This window comes from Vicugna pacos, chromosome 1 (genome assembly GCF_048564905.1).
Source record: "Vicugna pacos chromosome 1, VicPac4, whole genome shotgun sequence".
In the NCBI taxonomy this organism is placed as follows: Eukaryota; Metazoa; Chordata; class Mammalia; order Artiodactyla; family Camelidae; genus Vicugna; species Vicugna pacos.
This window is the reverse complement of record NC_132987.1, coordinates 87,988,359-88,011,431: the sequence shown is the minus strand read 5'-3', so window position 1 is coordinate 88,011,431 and position 23,073 is coordinate 87,988,359. Positions and strand designations below refer to the sequence as shown.

The window sequence follows — 23,073 nt, the reverse complement described above, 5'->3', positions numbered from 1 at the left end:
CTAAACTAGTGTCATTCAATACAGCTATTTGCAGTGATGGACATGTTCTGTATTGGCTCTGTCCAGTAGGGGGGGCCACTAGCCACATGTGGCTTTTCTGTACTTGAAATGCAGCTAGTACAGCTGAGGAACTGAATTTTTTATTTTAAGTTTAATTGATAAAAAATTTAAAAGCCTCATGTAGTCACTGTATTGACCATGCAGCTGTAAACAAAATTCAATACAATGATATTGTAGATGCCAGCGATGAAGAGAGAATGGAAGAGGCAGACATGAAGTTTGAACTCTTCTCTGTAACCATTAGGTCACCAGGTTCTATTAATATTTCATGAGTTCTCTCTTGCCACTCTTCTATTCTGTTTTCATTCTTCTCCAAAAAGTAGCTGTCACTCTCATTTTCAGTCCATTCTAGAGACTTTTGCAATGAACCTTAATAAAGAACTACTTTAGTCACCTTAATTATATTATTAATCTGCTGAAATTCCTTCTGTAGCTCCCAATTGTCTATCTTCAGAACCTTCTTAGGTCTGCATTCAGTCTTAAGGGCTTGCTCCAAGTAAAGTACAGTGTTCAGTTTGTTTGTACTTCTTGCCTTTGCCATTTCTGTTACTTAGATCACTCTTCTGTCTGTCTAAATCCTACCTCACTTTAAGGCCCAGGGCCCAGCCCCTGGTTCAAGTCTTGAACGTGATCTTTTTAATCTCTAATGGTCATTACCGCCCTTTGGCAGTTACAGTCGTATACATCCTGTACTTTCTTCTTTGTGCTGTCATATGCAGAAGTCCAAGAATATTTAATTTTAAATTTATGAGATTATCCAAAACATGTTCCTGTAGAAAAATAATAATTTTTCTCTTATTTAATTAACTAATAATTTTTCTATTCAATATAATGATATAATAATAATAATTATACAATCTACTCTTTATATTTGTAAGCTGTCCTCAGAAGTCTTTTTATTCCAATTATAACTCCACGGTGGTTGTAATGGTCCCTGGGAATGGCTGTAGTGTAAGGGTTGAAATTTTTGTAGTAGCCTTAAAGGCAAGAGTTCATTTGTTTATTCATTCTACAGATAATTATTAAGTAGCTGTTATATGATAGGCATTATTCTAGGAGCTGGGATTATAGCAATAAAAACAAACAAGTAAAAGAAAAAAAACAGACAAATTCCTATCTGAGAGGAGTATAAATTCTAGTTGAATATTTTTATTTTATAGTATCTGCTCTTCCCCCAAACCAATGTGCTTAGATGTAATGCTTATTGTATAAGCAAATGATAAACACTTTATTTAGTACTAAAGTATGATAAATAACACTTATGTCATTTAAGCTCTGAAGTTAAATTATCAATTTAATATCTAAAGATTTTTTCTTTTCTACCATTTGAAACAGAGTATCCTGAGGATGTAGCTCCTACTGTTGGATTTTCCAAAATTGATCTTAGACAAGGAAAGTTTGAAGTCACCATCTTTGACCTGGGAGGTGGAAAAAGAATTCGGGGAATCTGGAAGAATTACTATGCTGAGTCCTATGGGGTAATATTTGTTGTGGATTCCAGTGATGAAGAGAGAATGGAAGAGACAAAAGAGACAATGTCAGAAGTGCTAAGACATCCTAGGATATCGGGAAAGCCTATATTGGTGTAAGTAATGTTGATTGTCATTGTAAACATAAAGGCAGCAGCCTTAGTCAATAAAGAAATTTACCTAAGTTGCAAAATACTGAATAAGCTAGAAGTGTCATGCCCTAGTTTAATAAAATGTATGTAATTAACTGGGAGTTTTTAATATACCAAGGCCTTATTATGATGCTATCTATAGGGATTAAGGGTGAGGCTTTATTATGAAGAAGCCTTATAATTTAGATCTTCTGGGTTTTCAAATATAAATTCGTTGTTTTATTTGATAATTTACTTCTTATCAAATTTTGCATTTTTGAAATGGTCTATTAACAAGGTTCTACAAGGTTTTTCAATTTATTTTCCTCTTTTAATAACTTACTTGTTACATCTTTGTCCTTTTTTTCTTGTATTCTTGTTTGAAAGTTATTCAGATGGTTTATTCTTCTAATGCCACATTGATTTCCCAGTTTTTACTTATGTATTTACAATCTGAAGATGTGATCCATGTCATTGTCAGCTTATTCATATGCTTAGCATCATTTTGTCTAGCCACCTAAACATTTTTAAAAAAAGCAAAGTGATAAAGGACTTTTGCACTACCTGCTTGCATAGCATTTCTGCATAGTAAACAGCAGATGGTGCTGTAACTTTGAGACGTAGTAAAGTGAAAATAGTTAAAATTACTCTTAAAATTGGAGTAAGTGGAATGAGTGCTCTTGCCTTCTTGTCCCTTTTCCCTCATTCTTCTGATTCATTACTAATGATTAAAAAAAAAAACCCAAACCGTCACGTGGTTACATGAAAACTTATAAGCAGAATTTCTCAGTGGTCCTCAGTAATAAATAAACATTTAAAAGTGAAGCAGTTTGGAAGCTCTAATTACAAAAAGTAAAACTTTATTGCATCATTTATTGGTAAGCTTATACTGTTTCATTTTTATACATTTAATCAGGGAAGTTATATATATATAACATATATATAATATATATAACATATATATATAATATATATATAAATAAAACTAACTTTCACCTTAAAGAATCTGAAAGAAACTTTAATAGAGATGTACACAAAGAGTAAACTTTGTTGAATCCCATAGGCTAAATTAGTCTCTACAAATATTGAAGCAGAGAACCAGTGACTTCTAAAGTAAAAGGTATTAATGAATGATGTTCATTTGTAAAATAACTGCTTTTTTTTAACCCAGTAGTCACTTATTTAATTTATTCTTTATTCATGCATGCATGTATTCATTCACACATGTGCTAATTCAGGAAATATTTATTGAGCGTCCACTCTGAGCCAGGCATTGTTCTGCTGATAGGGATCCATTCAAGAACATAAACAATAAAACTTCATGTATGACCTCAGGAGCTCTAGGGGGTGAGACACACAATAAATGTAATAAATAAATTATGTTGTACATTAGGTGATAATAAGTACATTGAAAACAGAGCAGTTAAAAGAAGATCAGGAATCCCATGGTAGTGATGGCAACAGGGGCATGTTACTCTTAGAATTAGGATGATCACTGTAGGTCTTATTGAGAAGATGATGCTGGAGGTGAGAGTCAGTCATGTAGATTATGTGGAAAAGCCCCGAGGCAGAGGCATACAATTCATAAGTGTCTACAGTATTTACTGAATAATTAAGTAACTGTCAGCAAGATACCTGCTTTCAGTTCTGTCACCTCTTTGTTTACTGAAGTTCCAGAATAGGGGAAAAAAACTCACAATTAGGGTGATTGCTCACCATTATAATTTCATAGTCAGTGAGATCTCACAAAGACATGAGAATTAATTATGGATCATATAATGTTTATGAAATATAGAATGGTGTATCATTTGACCAGTTTTTCTCAAGGGAGTTTTATAACTGTAGAATTTTTATCAATAAAGGTAAACTCCTTTTTAAGATGAATGTGCTTCAAAAATATATAAAATTTACCAAAAAGTCCATATTCTTAATAAATTTAGAAGACGTAGGAAAGAGAGGTTAAAAATGATTGACTTATCTTGCAGAGCCAACTACTGGTGACATTTTGATGAATTTTCTGTGCTTATTTTTATAAAACATGTAACGTATGCAGTGTTCATATAATATATAAAATTTTATATCCCACCCCTTTTTCTGCTTACTACTCCCTCTTAAATATCTGCTCAAGCCCCATATTTGGAAGTTCTCCTGTTTACCTTTTTCTCTGTGACCTACAGTTAGTCTTATTGATGTTACTGTCTCAATATCGTTTGAGTCCCTTTACTCCTGTTCTCCCTGTGATGTTACCTCCTTTTGTCCTTCCTTCACTTCTCCCCTAACCAGCCTCCCTGCTGTTAGCTAGCAGTCTTGCCTATTCTTTAAGTTCTCTTCTGCATTGCTAACGGGAGCCCTTTTCTTTACTTGATATTTTTCAAATTACAAAATTGGTACATGCTTTAACAAGTGAACAATACGGGAGTATATAAAGAATATGAGAGCTCTTTTTAAAATACAGATTTGATCATTTTACTTTTCTTATGCTCAGAGTCTTTCAGGTTGCCTTCATAGCGCCACAAAGATAGGAAATGGTGGTTTAACGGATATAACCCTAGCACAGAATAAGTATAACACTGAAAAGTCCATTGGATAGTAAGTGGGAAGGGCCTCCCTCCAGTAGAACCTGACCAAGCTCAGTGCTAGGGCTGGTGGATGTGGAGAAGTAGGGGGTGGGCACCTGAAGTAGGGGGCAGACTGCAGTGCTTCCTGCTGCACAGAGCTGCTTCCTTCCTGCCCACGGATATCTGGACTGCTCGTCTGCAAAATTCAATTACAGTATCTAATTTCTTCTGCTCACCCCTTGCCTGAGCCTAAGCTAGTTGATTTAGGACCACAAAGCCTCAAAGAATTCACTTCAACACCTAATTTTCTCTTCCCACCCTCTAATAATGAGCAAACAGAAGAGCAGACCTCTTGAGAAGATTCAGTCATTCAATAGAAGGAGATAAACCTGAAGAAATTACTATCTTGTCTTTAGAAGAGCAGGATCCATTCATGCTATGGGAAGCAAGTAGATAACCACAATAGCAGGTCCTGAACACTCTCTAGCTCTGCCTGACTTGATTCTGCACACCAGTCTGACAGCATGTGTCACTGCAGATGAAGCTTCAGCCAAATTTCACTTTATGTCACAGCTCTGAAGATTCTCTTGAAAGGTCAGAATCATAGAACATCACTAGGCTTCTCTGTTTTGTTAGCTGAGAAGTTCTGTTTTTCAATTCTATAGTATTTACTACCTAATCAGCACAATATTTTTACTATGAATCTTCCTATGCTTATCTTGCTTTGAAAGCAGTATGTTCAAATATAAATGCTACTAGAAAATTACTGCCTTACAAGTCCATCTGGATATAATTATGCTAATGAATATTAAATAGAACTTAATATTCTCAGTTTTCAAGATAAATAATTTAAGAACAGTTATAAACAAGTATCATCAAGGCACTACATAAAAGAATATAGCAGCTTTAGAAGGGACAGAAGAAGTATGTCTGTTATCACCTGATTATTATAATGGTTTTAAATTTGTCTTTTTTAATAATGTTCCTTAAACATTTAAGGCTGACATGTGGGAAACATCTTTTTGCTCATTAATGTGTGATAATTGACACAGTAGAAAACTCTTCAATGTCTTTATATTTTATAAATTAAAAATTACTTTATAGTGTTAGGAGATGTATATATATGTATATGTGTATTTCTTTCAAAATTACAAATTCACTTACCTTTAATGCAGCAAATCCAGCAGTGTGCTTTCACACATTCAAAGTGACACATGTACATGGTTAGTCATCATAGTACCGTCTATAAAAACAAAAGACTAGAGAAAATTTAAGTGTAAAACAAAAAGGACCAGTTAAATAAACTAGGGTACATGTACACCATAGAATACCATATACCACATAGTGGTAAAGAACTAAGTCAAAAAATTACATATATATATATACACACACATATATATACACACATGTTTTCATATTCCTGTTTTTCCTTAATCCCACTGTGCTTTCAGTAAATAGTTTTGCCTCATAGTTCTCTAAGGAAATAAAAACTGTCACATAAGAATTCTCTCTCGTTTTCCCACCACCAAATTTGTTCAGTTGTCTGCTTTTATTCCTAACCTTGCCTTCCCTCCTATACTATGGGAGAAGTGTTTCTGCTTCTATCCAAGGTCAGCTTCTCCATTTTCACTCCAGTCCTACCCCTTTCTACTATTGTATATTGTCCCTTCCCCTTCTTACATGAAGAGTTTTCCTGGATCATTCTTGTCATCAGAATGTGCTCTTGTATTTCTCTAAGTATTGTGGAATCCTACATCCTTCTCCACCTGTTGACTCGTTTTTACAGTATTCTGTTCAAAATTCTGGACAGCACTGTCTGTAGCAGATGCTGTGCTTACTTATGTCACAGTCTTTCCTCAGCATACGCCGTTTGTGCTTTCGTCCCTACAATTCCTAGACACTGCTCTTGCTGGAGTCAATAAAGTATCTCCATGTTGCCAAATCATTGTCACTGCTGTTCCTATTTTACCTAAACTTGACTATTTCCTCCACTTTATTTTCCTTTAAGCACTCTTACATATGCATGATATGCATTGCGGTGTACTTTCTTGGTTTTCCTCCTACTTCATTGATGGTTCCTTCTCAGTCTCCTTTATTAACTCCTCTTCTGCTTTAAGCCTCAATTTTAAAATACCCTAGGCTGCTTTTTGGTCTTCCAGTTTTTTACATCTATATACTTTTCAGGTTATCTTCATCCTAAAGTCACATGACCTTAAGTACTGTTTATTTACTCAGATGACCCGAATCTGTACTTCTAGCTTTGACATTTCCCAGGAGTTCCTACTGATATAGATAATATCTTGAAATCCTCCACCTGGACATTTTATAGTCATCTCAGATTCTCTTGACCAAAACAGAATTTCTTGATTTCCTTCTTACCCCCAATTTTGAAACCTTCATCTCTGTCTTTTCCCAACTCTGTGAATAGTATCATAATCCAATCAGTGTCCTATAGTTTCTACCTCTAAAATCTTTCACATTTTAGTCTAATTTTTTTTCTATAGTCACTACATGGTGTATAGTAGTTCAGTTATAGGATCAGATTGCCTAGGTTCACATGCCAGTTCTCTGTATAGTTTCTGTGGCCTGAGTCAGTTACTTAACCTTGCTGTACTTCAGTGTTCTTGTTGGTAAAATTGTGAAATTATTAGAACAATGCTGGGACATAGCAAGTATGTATTTTATTAGTCTTGAGTATTAATACTGTTGCTACCACCATCACCATCTCCACTCCCATCCTAGCCCACGCCTCCATCATCTCTTACTGGGGCCATTGCATTAGTCTTCTAATTGTTTTTCTATACTTATATGCTTGTCCTCTACTCACCTGCCCCAAATCCATTCTAACCCATTTTCCATACAGTAGACAGGATGGTTTTTCTCAAGTATAAATTACATAATATTATTCCTAGGTCAAAAGTAGCCTGAGGGCTTTGCATCGGTTATACTTGCTGTTAACTTCAGACTTACAAAGCCTTAAATCTAGCGCCTGCTGGCCTTTCTTAATCTCATCTCTTACCTCACTGCTCTTTTCCCACTATGATACAGCTGTGCTGCTCATTCTTCCTTGAACGGAGTCAGTTATACCCTCCTCAGGGTCTTTTGTACTGTTTGTTTCATATGCCTGGAATGTGTGTCCTCATCATTCAGGTCTTCATTTAATACTACCTTTCAAAGAGGCCTAGAAGCCACTCAGACAATCTCTGGCTTACCACCCTTGTTTTAAATCTCTGTCAAGAACTTAACATTGTCTAATACTGATATTTGTTGTTACTTGCTTTCTCCACTAGAGTGTTAGTTCCAAAACTCTGTCCCCATGTAAGTTCAAACGGTATCCCCAGCCCACAGTATAGTGCCTGGCTTCACAATAAAGTGGTGGAGAAACTTTTGAGAATACAGTTGCCTTTATTTTTTACTTTATTTGCCAACCTTCTTGATCTGTAGTACAGTGTGCTATATGGACCCAAGTTCAGGAAAACAGTGTGTTCACTTAGCTTTTCAGGTCTTAAACTAGATTCAGCTCCCCATTACCAACTAGCCTCTTCTTTAAGTACATAGTTGAGTTTTCCCAGGGTTTGCTTTACCTATCTGAACATAAAAGATTTGATATAGCTTCTAGTTTGATTTTGCTTTAATATAGCACCCTTTGATGCCTTGTTTTATACAATTCTTAACTACCAGAATACTCTTAAGTGAGCCAAAAGGATTGTTTAAGTAGTTGTCATTTAGTGGCATTCATCTTGTTAATGCTTTCGAAGTTACAAAAATATGTAATAGAGCTTGATACCTGTCTAGAAACTAAAGATCATTCATCTCATTTTCAATAGTTAACCCATGAATTTAAGCTAATACAGTATTTTTAGTGTAATCAATGAAGACTTGTTTTATGTTACTAGCTTAGAAATTTCTGTAATTAGAGTGGGAAAGGGCAAAAGGGAAAATTATAATTGACAGTGATGAAAGTATGTGAATGGCTCTATGAAATGAAGAAAAACGATACAAGACACTAAAATATGGCACATCTTTTACTCTACAATTGGAAAAATTTCTAAATAGCTTCTTTATTTTAAGCCACAGCATGGACAACACCAACAACACAATACCCTGCAAGGATTTCTTTTTTTGTATTTTACAGCTAGTCCAAATTTTTCTTTGGTAGTATTAACATATTCTTTCGTGCCATTCACTATCATCTCAATATTGTTGATGCTTTCTCCCTGTTCCTCTACTAGAAGAGATATCTGAATGAAAAGGTCTCTTAAATCCTTTATTTGGTTCTCCAAATTAACAAGTTCTTTGTGTCTCTGTTCTATTTCTGAGAGTTGTGCTTTGGTGATACTGATTTCTGTAAGTAAACTTTCATTAAAAACTTCCCATTTTCCTTGATGGAGCATATCATTTACTTCTCCTTCAGGCACTTCTTTCCCAGCAACTTCCAGCTGACGGAAAATAAATGTCCTGCACTTCTCTTGCTTTGCTGCTATTGTGTCGTTGTATATGAACATGATTTGCTGAAAATGGCGAAACATTGCAGCATGCTGAGATTTAAGTATCCTTGTGACCACTGAGGATGGACCATTTTCATCCTCTGACTTTTTAACTTCTTTTACTAAATTATCCAGACCTCTATTAATGTGTTCTGCTTGGATTTTTATCTCTTTTGTAATGCTAGACTCTCTCTTAAGTAGACTAAACCTTCTCATTGAAGCCAACAGACTTTTCTGTTGCTGCCCAAAGTTTTGAATATCATTTGTCAAATTGTTAATACTCTCCTGTAGTTTTTGGATCTCATGTAGGTGTCTCTCAGTTACAGGCTCTCTTTCATAAATAACAGCTTGCTGCAGAAACATCCCCTGTTCCTCTGCTTCTGTAGTTGACACATCCTTGTCTCTAGAGAGCTCAATTTCCTTTGTTCGTTGCTTTAGTTCTTGAAGTCGGTCTTTCATCTTTTCTTTCCTCCTAAGAAGCAAAAATGATTTTGTTGAACAAAGAAAAGTTTGGTATTTTCCCCTAGTAACAATTGGCTTCGCATGGCTATGTCTATGTCTCAGGAAAAAATCCTCCTAGTTTTCTGAAAAGGTGTTAAAAAATTAGAAAAATTAATAAGAATTTCCTCATAATGATCACTGAAATAGGAAAAGTAATGTAAAATATTTTGTAAATTACTTTGCATAATATGAGGCTTCTGTGAGTCCCATTCAGGTGAGTAAAGTAGCTGAGTAAGCAGTGATAGAGGTGTAATTGACCCAAAATAAGTTCTTCAGTGTCATAATACTGCTACATAATAGATTTTTCTTGATATAGGAATATATATATCTTAAAGTAGAAGATTTCATCATATCTTTTTAGGATTAAAAGGCCAGTCCAAATGTGCCCCAGTTAATTTGGTCTATATAATGTTAAAAACATACTCATTTTGCTAAATATGCGTAATTCAGTAAAAACCTATAGTAACGGGGAAGACTCCATATGAGAGCTTTAAGCAATATAGATAAGGTTGAATTGATCTTAAAATTTCTCAGGCTTCCAAATTGATTACACATTATTTGACATAGCTTTTGTTGTCTTACCCATTGCATACATGTACAAACATATTCTTGGTTTGATTATGCTGATTTCTCAATCTTAACATTCCTTTGCAAAGCTATCCAGACTGCCTTAGAAAAAAATTTATATCAATTCATAGTAAGTGATACTTTTACAAACATGGGAATGTATTTATATAAAATCTTATTTTGGGGTCACTGATAATATTGACACTTATATCCTATGTTGGTAGTTATTCATGGATTCAAACTGATGTGCATAATTTGTACATAGTGGTATACATATACATATATAATGATATGCATATATATATATATATATAAAATTAAGTGAACAAAAAAACCAAAAAGCAACCCTTGTTAATAAAATACTTTACCTTCACAGCTCATCTTGACTTTAGAAAAAGGCATTTATAATGCCTTCCATGATATTTTTGTGGACAAGAAGAAGCTGTTAGGGAGTTACAAGTAACTCACTGAATCACATGTAATCTCAGTATCAACTAGAGAGTAGAGTCTCTAATGTTAGGCTGTTATGCTGTGGGACTCACTGTTGATGTGTTTATGCAAATATTTTTATCAGTGATTTGGATGTCATAGAAAGCATACTTATCAGAGATGTTGATGGCACGGAATTTGGGTAGATCTTTAGTATGTTGAAGTACAGAGTTGGGATTCAAAGATTAAAACAGCATAGAACACTATGAAATAACATGAAATAAAAATATGTTTAACTACATAGATGTGAAATATTGCACCTAGTTGTTTAGACACCTTTACATCTATAAAATGGAAGGCCTTTGAGTTCATAGCAGTGCTTATGAAAACCACTGGAGCTTTTAGTTAGTTTTGAGTTTTCTATCAGAACTATCAGAATAGTTATTATACTTTCATACTTATTTATGCTTTCATGAATAATAGTGTGTTGTCTAGATTGACTAAGAAAGATATTTGTTCCACTAACTCTATGCTAGTTAAAGCAAATTGGAGAGGGTCTTTGTTAAGTTCTGAGTATATTTTGAGATGAAAATTCATAAATTGGAAATTTCCAAACTGTTATGGAAAGGATAAGACTGGAAGACCATAATGTATGGAGAATTGTCAAAAAAAATGGAAGTATTTGTTCTGGAAAAGAGAAGTTGTAGGGAATATCTAAAACTGTTTTCTAAAATGTGTAGTTCTGTGTACATAAGAAGAATTAGACTTAACGTGGCGTAACTCCAAAGGGCAGTGGGTGGAAATTATGTGGAGAGAGGTTTGTTTTAGTATAAAGAAGACTTCTCACACAAGGAGAGCTGTCTGAAGATGAAATGAACTGCTTTATGAGATAAAAACCTTGCCATCACCAGAGATGTTCAAGATTTTCTTGAATGTGACCAAGTCAGAGATGTTGTAGAAATGATGCCTGCATTACATAAAAAGTGAAACCAATGTCCTGATAATATTCCTTTTGTTTTAAATAACTAGCATTTTGTCAGATAAGTTTTAAAGCTGACTATATGCAAAGTTTTAAATGCTGTAGTATATATTCAATAATAGCTGTCCTTGAGTAATTACTATCTGAGAGGAGATGGACAATATGCAATTAAACAGATAAATGAGGTAATTTTAGATCTTGATAAATCAATTAGGCAAGGCCTCTCTAAGGAGCTGTTTGAGCTCTAAGACCTAATTGTTGGGAAAGTAAAGAATGTGTCCAGAGTATTGGAGATTGGGTGCCAGGGCAGTACTTGGGACCGATACGTTTTAAGAGCAAAACAAATACCTGTGTAGATAGAAATGAATATAAACAGTAACATTGGAGGAATGAAGTCAGGATGGTAGGCAGGAGTCAGATCACAAAGGGCTTTGTGGGTCAAACTAAGGAATTTAGATTTTATTCTAGATAGTGGATGACAAAGAATAAATAGGATGTTGACATAAGATTTACGTTTTTAAAAGATCACTGTATGGTGAATGGTTTTCTGATGACAGCCAGGAGAAACGTGGATGATGAAATTAGATGGAATAACTGGGAAACACTGGGGATGTATTTTGGAGGCAGAAGCAATAGGACTGGTGATGTTAACCCATCAGCAGCACTTAACCACCATTGCTTCTTGAGAGGCTTTCAAGTGTTTCTCCTGGCTTTCCTGTTGCCTCTTTGGCTCTTCCTTCATCATTTTCTCTGCCCTGGTTTCTTCTCATCTTTCCTACCTCCGAACACAGGAGTGCTTCCACACACGGTCCTCTTTCTATCCACCATTATTTTCTAGTCTCACGGCATTAAGGTACAAAGTTGTATCTCAAGTCTAGACTGCTCTCATAACCCCTACCTACTCAACAGCTCCATTTGAATGTCTGTGTCTGAAATAAGCTCCTGATCTTCCAACTCCCAAACTGCTGCTCCATCTCAGTAAACTGCACCTCTTCCAATCTCTTCTAGTCTTCTTCCAAGTCACCAGACCAAAAACTTTGGAGTCATTCTTGACTATTCTGTTTTGCTTCCCCACCCCACTTCCACTTTATATTCAAACTAATAGCAAATCTTGTCAATCCCCTTTTCAGGGTACATCAGGAGCCACCTCCCTGGGTCAAGTCACCATCATTTCTCACCTGCATTATGGCAGTAGTCTGCTACATGGTCTCCTTATTTCTTCTATTAGATCCCCTTCTCCTTTGCTGTTTTTGGTTTGTTTGTTTGTTTGGTTTTTTTTGGTCTTGTCTTAACACAGAAACCAGAGTTAGAATGTAAGTCAGATCATGTCATTCCTGTGCCTAAAGCCCTCCTTTAGCGTGATCTCTCAGAGGACAAGCCAGAGCCTGCAAGGTCCTACGTGACTTCTCTACTCCTCCTTTTGCTTCTCTGACAGCACCTTCTACAACTCCTCACTTTTCCTCTGCTTCAGCCACACTGTGCTCCTTGCTATTCCTCACACAAACCAAGCAGGATGTTGCCTCAGGACATTGGTACTTGCTGTTTCCTCTGGAATGCTCTTCCCCATGTAGTGCTGTTTTATTCCACCAACTCCTTTACATTTTACTAAATGGCACTCTCAGTAACCACCCTTTCCAGCCTTTTTTTCCTAGCACTTTTCACTGTATTTTACTTATTTATCTTCCTTTATTGTCTGCTATGTCCCCCAAATATAAGCTCCATGAAGGCAAGGATCTTTATTCACGCTGGTATTCCCAGCACCTTGACAAGTCTCATATTTATTCAAGTTCTAATATTGAGCTCTTCGTACCTTATGTTTTCTTAAGTTCTTAATATGTACCAGGCATTGTTCTAGGTGTGTTTTATATTCTTTTAAGAACTCTGAATTAGTATTACCATGGTCTCTGTTTTACAGATAATGACATTAAGACCTGAGCTTAAGTAACTTAAACCAAGATGTCAGCTGGTGGTAGAGTTAGGATTCAAATTCAGGCAGTCTGGTTTGAAGGACTCACTCTTTGCTGTGCTATAAAGCCTTTTTCAATGGCGTCAGATGCTCTATAGAGATCACCTCGGATAAGTTCTGAGAAGTGACAGTTAGGTAAGTGGAGTGTTTGGGAAAGAAGCCAGGGGATAAGACCTTGAAATCTGTTTTTGATGAAAAAAGGCTTTAACAAATATTAACAGTTTATTCAGAAACATTTGCTGTGTACCTGTTTTGCTGAGCATTTTAAGTCCTGATTGGAAACATTTAAGAGCAAGTTTTTGTTGTCTGTAATGGTCTTAATTTTCTGTTTATTTTAGATTATTTAAATATTTAATTCAAATAACTCACAGTTCTTTATTTTACCACTAATTTGCTCTATTAAAAGTAAAAAAAAAAGTTTCAGTCTGTACAATTTATGCAAACAAAATATTCCTAAGAAGGGATTTCATTCCTTCCGTCTCCTCACCTTTCCGTTGTCTGAATTCTATCTTACTTGCAAGGAATAAATTTTTCTACCGTGGAAATAAAACTGACCAAATATAGTGTTATACTGGGATCTGTGGGAAAAAATAATAAGTTATAATATTAAACCTGGAAAATTTGTGAAAGGAAGATGTGTCAAGGAAGAATTTAAGAAGGCAACAATATAGATAGGACTGTAGACTTTGGGTGTTAGGAAAAGATCAATATAAAACACTTAGTTATTATTGACCTATATGTTAGGCATATCTTCTAGGAATCTAATTTTTGGCCTTTGCCCTTACAAGTAGTAATTAAGCAAAATAGAGAAAGTAAATATAATAGTATGTGAGCATATTATTTTTTAAGTCTTTTGTTAAAATGAAGGCAAAGTGATTTTAACTGAGAAAGATTTCAGTACTAGAGCAACCAATTAAATCTGCAGAAAGTTTGATATTCTCACTTTTTATATTTTTCCCTCCTTTTAAACTATAGTAAACAAATTAATTTGTAAGTATATATACTTTCATCTATTATTTATAATTAATTACAGTAAATTGTAATTAACCTAATATTGTTAATATAAAAATTCCAATTTTAAGTGATAAATTGTAAAGGCTTTTAGCTTTATAAACTAACTTAGGTTGGAATTTTTTCTGAGTTTCAGATATTCAGTTTATGAGAAGTTCTGCCTGGTCCCATTTTACCAGTCAAGATATACTTGATTATCCCACAGTAATACCTAGTCACCAAATCTTGGTGGATTACAACCACAAAGATATATTTCTTGCTCATATTTCGTGTCCATGTTGGATTAGAAGAGGCTTTGGTTCCCAATCTTGGTCACTGAGGCCCTAAGATCCACCTTTCTGAATGTGTAGGTTGTAGGGCAGTTGGAAGCACCATCTCCTAGACATTGAAATGCGCTAGCCCTGAAAAGATGCATGTTGCTTTGTTCTGCAACTCCTCTACCAGCTGAGGGAAGGTGACCATGATGTGTTGTCCTCACCTGTTCTCCAAAGGAGAGGTGAACCTGGTTTCGTCCACATCCATTGAATATTGTAATTTTATTCTGAAAAGAATCCTTTGAAGTTAATTAATCAATTTCTCATTTTTCTTATGGGGAAATTGAAAATCAGAGAAATTAAATGTTTTACCTAGATCTTGTTAGTGGTAGTACTGGTATAACAATGCAAGGTTCCCGGCTGCTAGACCAGTGTTTTTTTCATTGTAAGATGCATAGTGTAAATTTCCTAGAATGTGTATGTTATGTAAAGCTGGGAGCATGTATATGCCCTTATATTCAGTATTTTATAAATATTTGATGATTATGCTGGTGCAGATTTTTAAGGACACCTAAAAACTTTGGGAAGTGATTGTAGAAGCTTTCTCATGTGACAACTTTGAGAAAGCAGAATTATCACCCATGATTTATTATCTGCCTCTGATAACTAAGACTAATCTTTCCAGTGTAGAGGGAGGTAATTACTAAAGTCAGTTAGCTTAGTGATTTATCTTGAATAATTCCATACTGTTCTTTGTTTGATTTAGTGTTTATTACTTTCTTATCTATACGCTCTCTTTGGTATTACCATATTGATGCTGAAAATAAATTCCTCCACAACGTGTTTAAAATGTCATGTTGCTTTTGATATAGCCGTAGCTTTTTCTTTTTCTTTTCTTGTTTTTCTTTTCTTTTCTTTTCTTTTCTTTTTTCTTTTCTGTCTCTTTCTTTCTTATAAAAAGTATCAGGAATCAGATGGCAGATTTCTCAAGGAGAATAGAGAAAGTTAGAAGAAAACAAAGTAAAATTTTCAAAATTCTAAGGGAATACAATTTTACACAACTAAAAAGTGGCAGAGCCTACATTCAGATGTAAGTCTACTTGATTGCAGGTCTGTGGTTTTTCACTATGAAGATCACCTTCAACAAATGAAGTTGATCTGTTATCAATTATTGTATTATATTGTTAATATACTGTGTTTAAAAGAAAAAAGTTTTTGCAGGGGGTAATATAACATATCAGATCTAAAATAACTATAGTAGCAGTTGTATTAGGATCTTTAATCAGGCCTAATTAAGCACTTTACAGTTTAGAAGAAGAAAAAGAATTAGTTCTGATCTCATATACCTGTATCACAGAAAATCTCTAAGAAATTTTGAATCCTATCCTTGGCACCATTGAGATTCTTGTATTTTCTTCTGCTGTACCTTATAGTCATAGGCTGAGATAAGACAGATAGGAAGCGAGGTATATTGCATTCCTATTTATGTACGCAGATTTCTATTTCCTGTTCTTGTACTTACCTGTTAACTATGAATTCTTACAACTACAACATGTATAGCAAATGTGATGTTTGTTGCACTAATTTTTTTTTTAAGCTGACTTTTGTTTCTCATATGGAGAAAAGAAAAGTGTAGCAAGCAGTACTGGAGGCTCAGATGAGAAATGGGGGGGTATCAAAACAAAACAAATTTTGATTTTTTTATTCATGAGAATTAAGTCTTATCTAATGCTAACAATTTTAAAATTTCACAGTTTTCAAGAACTCAGTGACTCTAACTTTGTCTTTGGTTGCATGGCTTGAAACAAATCCTATAACAACCGCCTCTAAAATTTTTATGGCTAGGTAGACCTTTCTCTTTTTCATTTTAATTAGAAATAAATGATCAGTGCCATCAAAAGCCTTTTTCTGAAGCATCATAGTATAAATTTTTTTTTAAGAAACAGAATATTTCAAATTGATATTGTAGCACAAAAGCACTTCTGCAAGTGCTTTTGAGAAGGTAACTTACTGTCAGTGATTTTGGAAATGAAGATATTTAACTCTGACCCTTACAAAGGTGGTCCTATGCTGGGTTTCTGTGTTCTTGGAAGAACAGTTTCTTGAAGGAGTACCACACTTTCACATTTGAATAAAAGGTACTTTAAGGAACACTTCAAAATATATTGATATGTACTTTATATTTATTAATCTTAATAAATTTACTAGCAAAAAAATAAATAAATATTCTGAATCTTTTTTTTTCCCTACAGATCTCTATATGTTAGTGATAGTAAAGGAAAACCAGTCAGATTTCCTTACAGTGCTATATATATCATGGCATGCATATTATAGTAAATGATGTTTATATAAAATCAACTGTAAGTGGGGAGGGTGTTGCTCAGTGGTAGAATGTGTGCTTAGCATGCATGAGGTCCTGGTTCATCATCCCAGTACCTCCATTAAATAAATGAATGAATGAATGCATGCCTAGTTACCTCCCCCCAAAAAATAAAAAAAAAATTTTTTTAACTTTTAAATACTAAGATCAACTGTAAAGTTTATACTATGTTCATCTTGGTGTATGGATTCTTTGTCTTCATTTATTTCTTTTGAACATTTAAAATATATTTATGTTCAAGATCCTTTTACATTATTAGGTAATTTCTGATTTCTTAGAAATAAATTCCTTTGTTTATTGTAGCTACCAGTTGTTTTCCTCGGTGGTGGGCAAGTGTGTATAGTGAACTCTTCAGTTTGTCTTCAGTGAGTGCCCTGTGTTACGGATAAGTTCTTAACCCTGTTTTTGCGGTTGTCACTACTAGGGCCCCATGGAGCTTGCCCATCACAGCTCAGGTAGTATAAATACAGTTGTCCCTCCATGTCTGTGAGGAATCGGTTCCAGGACCCCCCCAGATACCAAAATCTACAGATGCTTAGGTCCCTTATATAAAATGACTTATATACATCCTCCTATATACTTTTACTTTAAAAGTGTACTTTTAATCATCTCTAGATTACTTATAATACCTAATACAGTGCTATATGAATGGCTGTAAATAAAATGTAAATGCTATGTAAATAGCTGATGATGCGTGACAATTTCAAGGTTTGCATTTTGCAACTTCCTGGATTTTTTCCTGAATATTTTTCTTCTAAGTGTGGTTGAATCCATGGATATGGAACCCTCAGATACAAATACTCTATGGGCCTAATCGTTCTCTAGTGATTTCTGTAGCCCAAGTAGTATATATACATATGGGCCTGATTTTTCTGTAGTGATTTTGTAGCCTGAGGAAATAGCCTCACTTCTTGCTGTACTCCTGGACAAGTTAGCAGAGATTTTCCTGTTTCTGTATACAGGCAGTGCTCTGTATTTCTGGTTCACTACTTCATTTAGGAAACCCAATTTTAGTTCCTGATTATAAACACTCTAAACTCCAGCCTCTAAGACAGAGTATTTGCTTCTAGCAGCCCATGGAGTTAACTTTAATTCCTACTCTCCATTTTGGCTCTGAGTGCGTTCCCTCTTCATTTCTGGCACCTGAAAATTTTTCTTATTTCGAGTGTAATGATACAGTTTTAAAATTTATCTTTTTTTTCCCTTAAGATTATATCAAACACTTCTATATTTATAGCAAGAGGGAGAAATTTCTGTATTTTTGTATCTTCACTGAAAGTCATAGGTGGTTATCTTTACAGGGTTAACATAATTCAGAATGTTCCCCAAGTCCTTATACTCATATGTGCAGAAGTTGACTTAATGTAGGTATTCAGGTGCACTTACATGCTGTACATAAATTACATTTTCCAGTAGTTACATACCCATAACTACATGTATAAATATTTTCAATTTAGTTGTTTAATCTTGTATCTTCATAAATTATAATACTACGCAAAGTGAGATATCTTAGCATATTAGAATTTAAAAGTTGGAAGGGACACAGTTCATAAAGGCATAGAGTATTAAGCTCACAGTTGTGAAATCATTTAATTGCTTAAGCTAAGTGAAATTGATGAAACTATCATTTTATGCAATCTTTCCTGTACCTTAAGTTTATTAATATCAGAAAGGTTCTATCTAAATATGAGTCATCTTTCAGCATGTTTAACTTACTGCTTTGATATACAGTTTTGAATTCTACTGTCAATAACTGACTATATCTTTGAGCTTAAATGTGATATTTGCAAAAAGAAAGTTAGAACACTAATTTTTAAATATGGTAATCAAGTTTGACAGTTTGTTCTGGGAAATACAAAAATAAACTTTTATGATTCAAATAAAAGGTTCTTCACTCTATTCCAGACAGGGAACATTTCCAGAGACAGAAAAATGAATAAAAATTATCTAGTACTTTAAGACATATGCCCTGGGATAGATACTTCATAGATTTATAGATTTTTTTTGAAGTAAGAAAATTCTTTTTATAGTTACCATATTGCTTAAATATTTCAAAAAACGTAACCAGTTTTTATTTAACATAAAATGGAATATTCTTTGGCTTTTGTGTATGAAGGCAGCTTGCAACATGTCCCTAGTTCAAGGTAAAAGCACCTGTTACTGGAATATTTACCTTTGGCTACTTAAAAGAAAAAAAAAAACTAAAAAAATTATTGCAAATTGTTTAATTTCTTTTGAAGTTTAAATTATCTGACTTTTTTCTGTAATTGAGCCTTTCTGTGCTTTTTAAATTCTACTTTTTATTTAGTGTAAGTAAGTTAATTGTTAACTTAACTTGTTTAATGTTAACAGTAGGACTGTTTTTGTTTAAATATTAAGACTCATGTAATTTTGAACTCTCACTTACCTGATTAAAGTAAGCTATACACACATTAAATGATTTTTATATTAAACTTCAAACTGCATATCCACAAAAATAATGTGTTCTAGGTATTGCATAGCCAACTTTCAAGTCCACCCTTAAAACATTTATTAATAGTAATTATTATTTTGATTTGAAATGGGTTATGTATTAAAATCTAACCAAACAGTTATAAAATGACTTTGAAGAAATATAAAAAATAAAACATGTTTTGGTTAAGCCTCTATGTACTGCTTAGTTTTGAAAGTATCAGACCTACCTATATATATGTTGCATTTAAATGATGCTGACTTAAATTTTTTAAATTATCAAATCGAATATATTTATATTCGATTTGATAATTTAAGTACTTTCAGCACACTAGCTGAAACATTTAAAAATTTGAGTACTTTGATATTTTACAGTAATCCTTTTACAATAAGATTATTTTTAACTTCCTCCCATTGTAAAGATTCTGGGAAACAGCAATGAAGAAATTAATCAAAGGCTTCTAGAAAATTATCTTAAATTTTGAAAGGTTTTATATATATATATGTGTCAAATTGAGCATAAATTTCTTTTCAGAATTAAATGTTAAAGTGTTCTCTAAAGCAAGCACAGTATGACCAGTTTATATAATCTGTTTATAAAAGAAAGAATTTAAAGTTAGTTTTTATAGGATCTGACTTTCTAGCGTTTCCAAAATGAGAAGTTATTTTTTTAAGGAACTTAAAAGAAAAAGTTGATTTTTATTTTAGTGGTCTATCTCTAGGAACTCTAAAGCCAAGTCTCATTAAGTACGTCTGTAATAGTATATATATATATGAGCAGTTCCGCTGCTTGTAGCCTGATCCAAATCTGAGCAAAACAAGTAACTTTAATTATCTGTTGAGTTCTTTTTAAATGTCACAGATTTCAGTCTCTGCATGGCTTATATTAAAAAGGAGAAAAAAGACTGGTTTTACCTTTGTCTTGTTCCTTTTGTTTCTTTCCCACCTGCGCAGTTGGAGTCCTGAGTATCATCCGTAGTGTTTTATTCAAATTATTTAAGTCTCTGTCTTTTAGTTCACAGACTAATTTCTGTATGGTTTTCATTTAGTTAATTTAATTGAAAGCCACATAATGAAGTCAAGTAAGTTAGAGATAAAGTTGTCTTTTTGCTGTTAATATCAAATGAGAAGAACAAATTGCTTACCTCACACCTGGAGAATCCGGTTCTGCCTGTTAGCTGCCTATTTAGATTAAAGGAAGGTGGTTTTCTTTGGAGCTAGTTAGTAACAGGAAGTCTTTGTTTAACTGCCTACAATGGAATACTTGGGACAGGCTCTGTAATCCCAATCCTATATTATATATAAAATACATTACTCACAAAAGGGAGGTTTGTAATTAAACAAAGCTTACTTTGTATTCTTTAGGTATGAAAACTTGCTAAATGTATGGAATTTGGAATAAAAAGAAATGGAAAGAACCTTGGATAAAGGTTTTTCATTCAATTTACTTTAAAATGATAGAATTCTGCCCTATTTTAGGGAATCCTCAGGGCTTAACTCATAAAATTGCCGAATTGCAGAACTGCAACAGCCAGAAAAGAGCTCATGTCTTTAAACCTTCCACATTACCTTTCTTTTTACTCTGCCTGCTAATTTTTATTTTAGAATAAGTTTCTTTCATAGTTTTCAAAAAGAAATTTTTTTTGCAGTACTACATGTTACACTGTTTGTTATATAAATACAAACAATTCAAAGTTAATTTTTACCAGAGTGAATATTTGTAGTAAAAATCAGGAGTGAAATTCTCTCACATTATTAAGTTTTCTTACCATCCCTTTTTCTCTGGCTGAGTTCTTATGATTTGAGAGTGAGAGGAGGGACATTGCTATAATATCTATGAAAATAACATTTATAGTTATTCTTTAGTTCAGCAGTCCCACCACCTGGAGTCTGTTCCCAGGATAAGAACACCTTCACACACTTATTCCTCACAGCACTCTTAGTAGAAGCAAAACATTGGAAACAATCCAGAATTACTCCAGTGTAGTCCTTCAGTGGCTGAATAAATGATGAAACACCCATATAATGAGCATTTTGCTCTTTAATAAAGAATACAGTAGTAAAGAAGATTTCTTTATACAGCTTCAGAGTAATTTTAGGATTTACTGTTATAAAGTATGGCGATGCACAAGAGGGTGTATAGTATGCTAGCTTTTGAGGAAGAAAGGGAGGGTAGAGATATACACACACAAACACCCCCAACCAGTCAATAGCAGTGAATGTCCGTGGTGCCCAAGTTGTGGCCTTTAAAATATCATTTCCCCCATATACATGTTTATATCATTGGAAAAAAAAAAGACTGGGAGGATGAGTTAAAAACTAATGAAAATAGTTACCTATAGGAGAATAAAAAAATGGAGGGAAAGAGAGATGGAAAATAGTTCTTTTTTTAATTTCATTTTGTTTTTATAGTTTGAATTTAGAACCATACAAGTGTTTAAAAATTAAATCTTAAAATATAAAATAAAACTAACTTTAAAAAACAAAAGCAGCCTGAAACAAATAAACCTAGCTATATATCTAGATGGTGTCGTAACGACAGAGAAAAGAATTATTTCAGGTAATTTTAAACCAATATTTTGACCACATTCTCTTGTGGGATATAACTTTTAGACAAGAATAACCACAAAAAAAGATCTTACTGTGCATTTAGTACTATTATTTTTAACAATAATGTTGGTTTTGTTATGTCGAAGCTCATATGTTGTGGTATGAGCAAATAGTTAATGTCAATGTCATTAGGAACTATAGTTTTCAGCATAAGGAAAAAAGATAAAAATTAGGAAGCTAAGTGAAGACTTGGTAATATTTGATTGAAAATGGAAAAATCAATGTAAGCTTATGATTTAATTTTTTCTTTCTTAAAAACTATATTTTTCAGCTTTGTCCACTGAAAGGGTTTAGAAGCAATGGCAAGTCAATAGCAGTAAATGTCCCCAGAGTGCGGTCTTTAAAATACCAGTTCCTACTGAAAGGAACCAGGGCTTCTTGGGGAAACAGGTGATTCCATGTCTGAGCCATTGTTTCTTTCAAAAGAACAAAGAAGCTGTCAAAGACTGTTGTACCAAAAGAACACAGGCATCAACACAAAAGAGACTCCCACTGACCAAAAATGCGTAACTTTGAGCCTCAAAAAGAGCAGTAACTACAATAAATTGAAACACATCAAATATATTTTAAAAATCCACGAGTTCATAATGATGTCTTCCACAAACCAAAGAAAGCAACTTGATTCCCTTTGGAGGTTGATAGGACACCAGTTCATTATTATGAAGATTAGGAAATGAAGGCAAAGGACGACATAATTATCTTGACTTTTCTCTGAGTTATATTTAAATGAGTCACCACGTAATTGATAAAAGCTTTTTAGCAAAAATACAGCTAGTAAATGCAGAAGGAATAAACAACTAGATGAGTCATGGTCTTACAATCTCTCACATAAAAATGCAGTTAAACAGAGGTCATCAATGGTTGCTAAAACCATTAGGTGAAAGGTTAATGGGGAACTTTATTTTGGACAAATCAGGCTGATTCCAGCCTGAATTCACCGATCCATTTAACCATCACTGAAAGTGGTACAACCAGATGTTGTATTGCCTCCGAAGCACTAGTACCATCTATGAAATACACTTGCCAAGAAATTTCTGCTTGAAAGTCATCCAGTCTGTATGTTTAACTACTAGATGTAGGAAATACAGAGCATGTAATGTTAAATGACCTCATAAGGAAGATATCAGCCAAATCCTAAACTTGGGAAATTCTATAGAAAAATGACTTGCTTTGGTTTACAAATAGATGCCATGGGAGAAAAAGAAGTGGTGGTAGTGCTG

The 23,073-nt window shown here is 33.9% G+C and overlaps 2 protein-coding genes across 6 annotated transcripts in view; one reads left to right on the top strand and one right to left on the bottom strand.

Moving 5' to 3' along the window:
- ARL13B (ARF like GTPase 13B) overlaps positions 1-23,073 on the top strand; it is a 61,876-nt gene that overhangs the window by 21,244 nt on the left and 17,559 nt on the right. For all 3 annotated transcript variants that reach the window (XM_015248989.3, XM_006215605.4, XM_072967133.1), the window contains exon 3: positions 1,396-1,645. In XM_015248989.3, coding sequence (XP_015104475.1) covers positions 1,396-1,645 — 250 coding nt within the window. The remainder of the gene's footprint in view (positions 1-1,395; positions 1,646-23,073) is intronic.
- STX19 (syntaxin 19) lies at positions 8,253-20,493 on the bottom strand. 3 transcript variants are annotated; one of them, XM_015248993.3, is made up of 2 exons: positions 20,389-20,493; positions 8,253-9,177 (listed from the first exon to the last, which is right to left on the bottom strand). In XM_015248993.3, the coding sequence occupies exon 2, from the start codon at positions 9,162-9,164 to the stop codon at positions 8,280-8,282; it is 885 nt and encodes a 294-aa protein (XP_015104479.1). In that variant the 5' UTR covers positions 9,165-9,177; positions 20,389-20,493; the 3' UTR covers positions 8,253-8,279. The 3 variants fall into 3 exon arrangements, with proteins under 3 accessions (XP_015104479.1, XP_015104477.1, XP_015104478.1); XM_015248991.3 differs by lacking the exon at positions 20,389-20,493 and adding an exon at positions 20,159-20,380; XM_015248992.3 differs by lacking the exon at positions 20,389-20,493 and adding an exon at positions 12,360-12,830.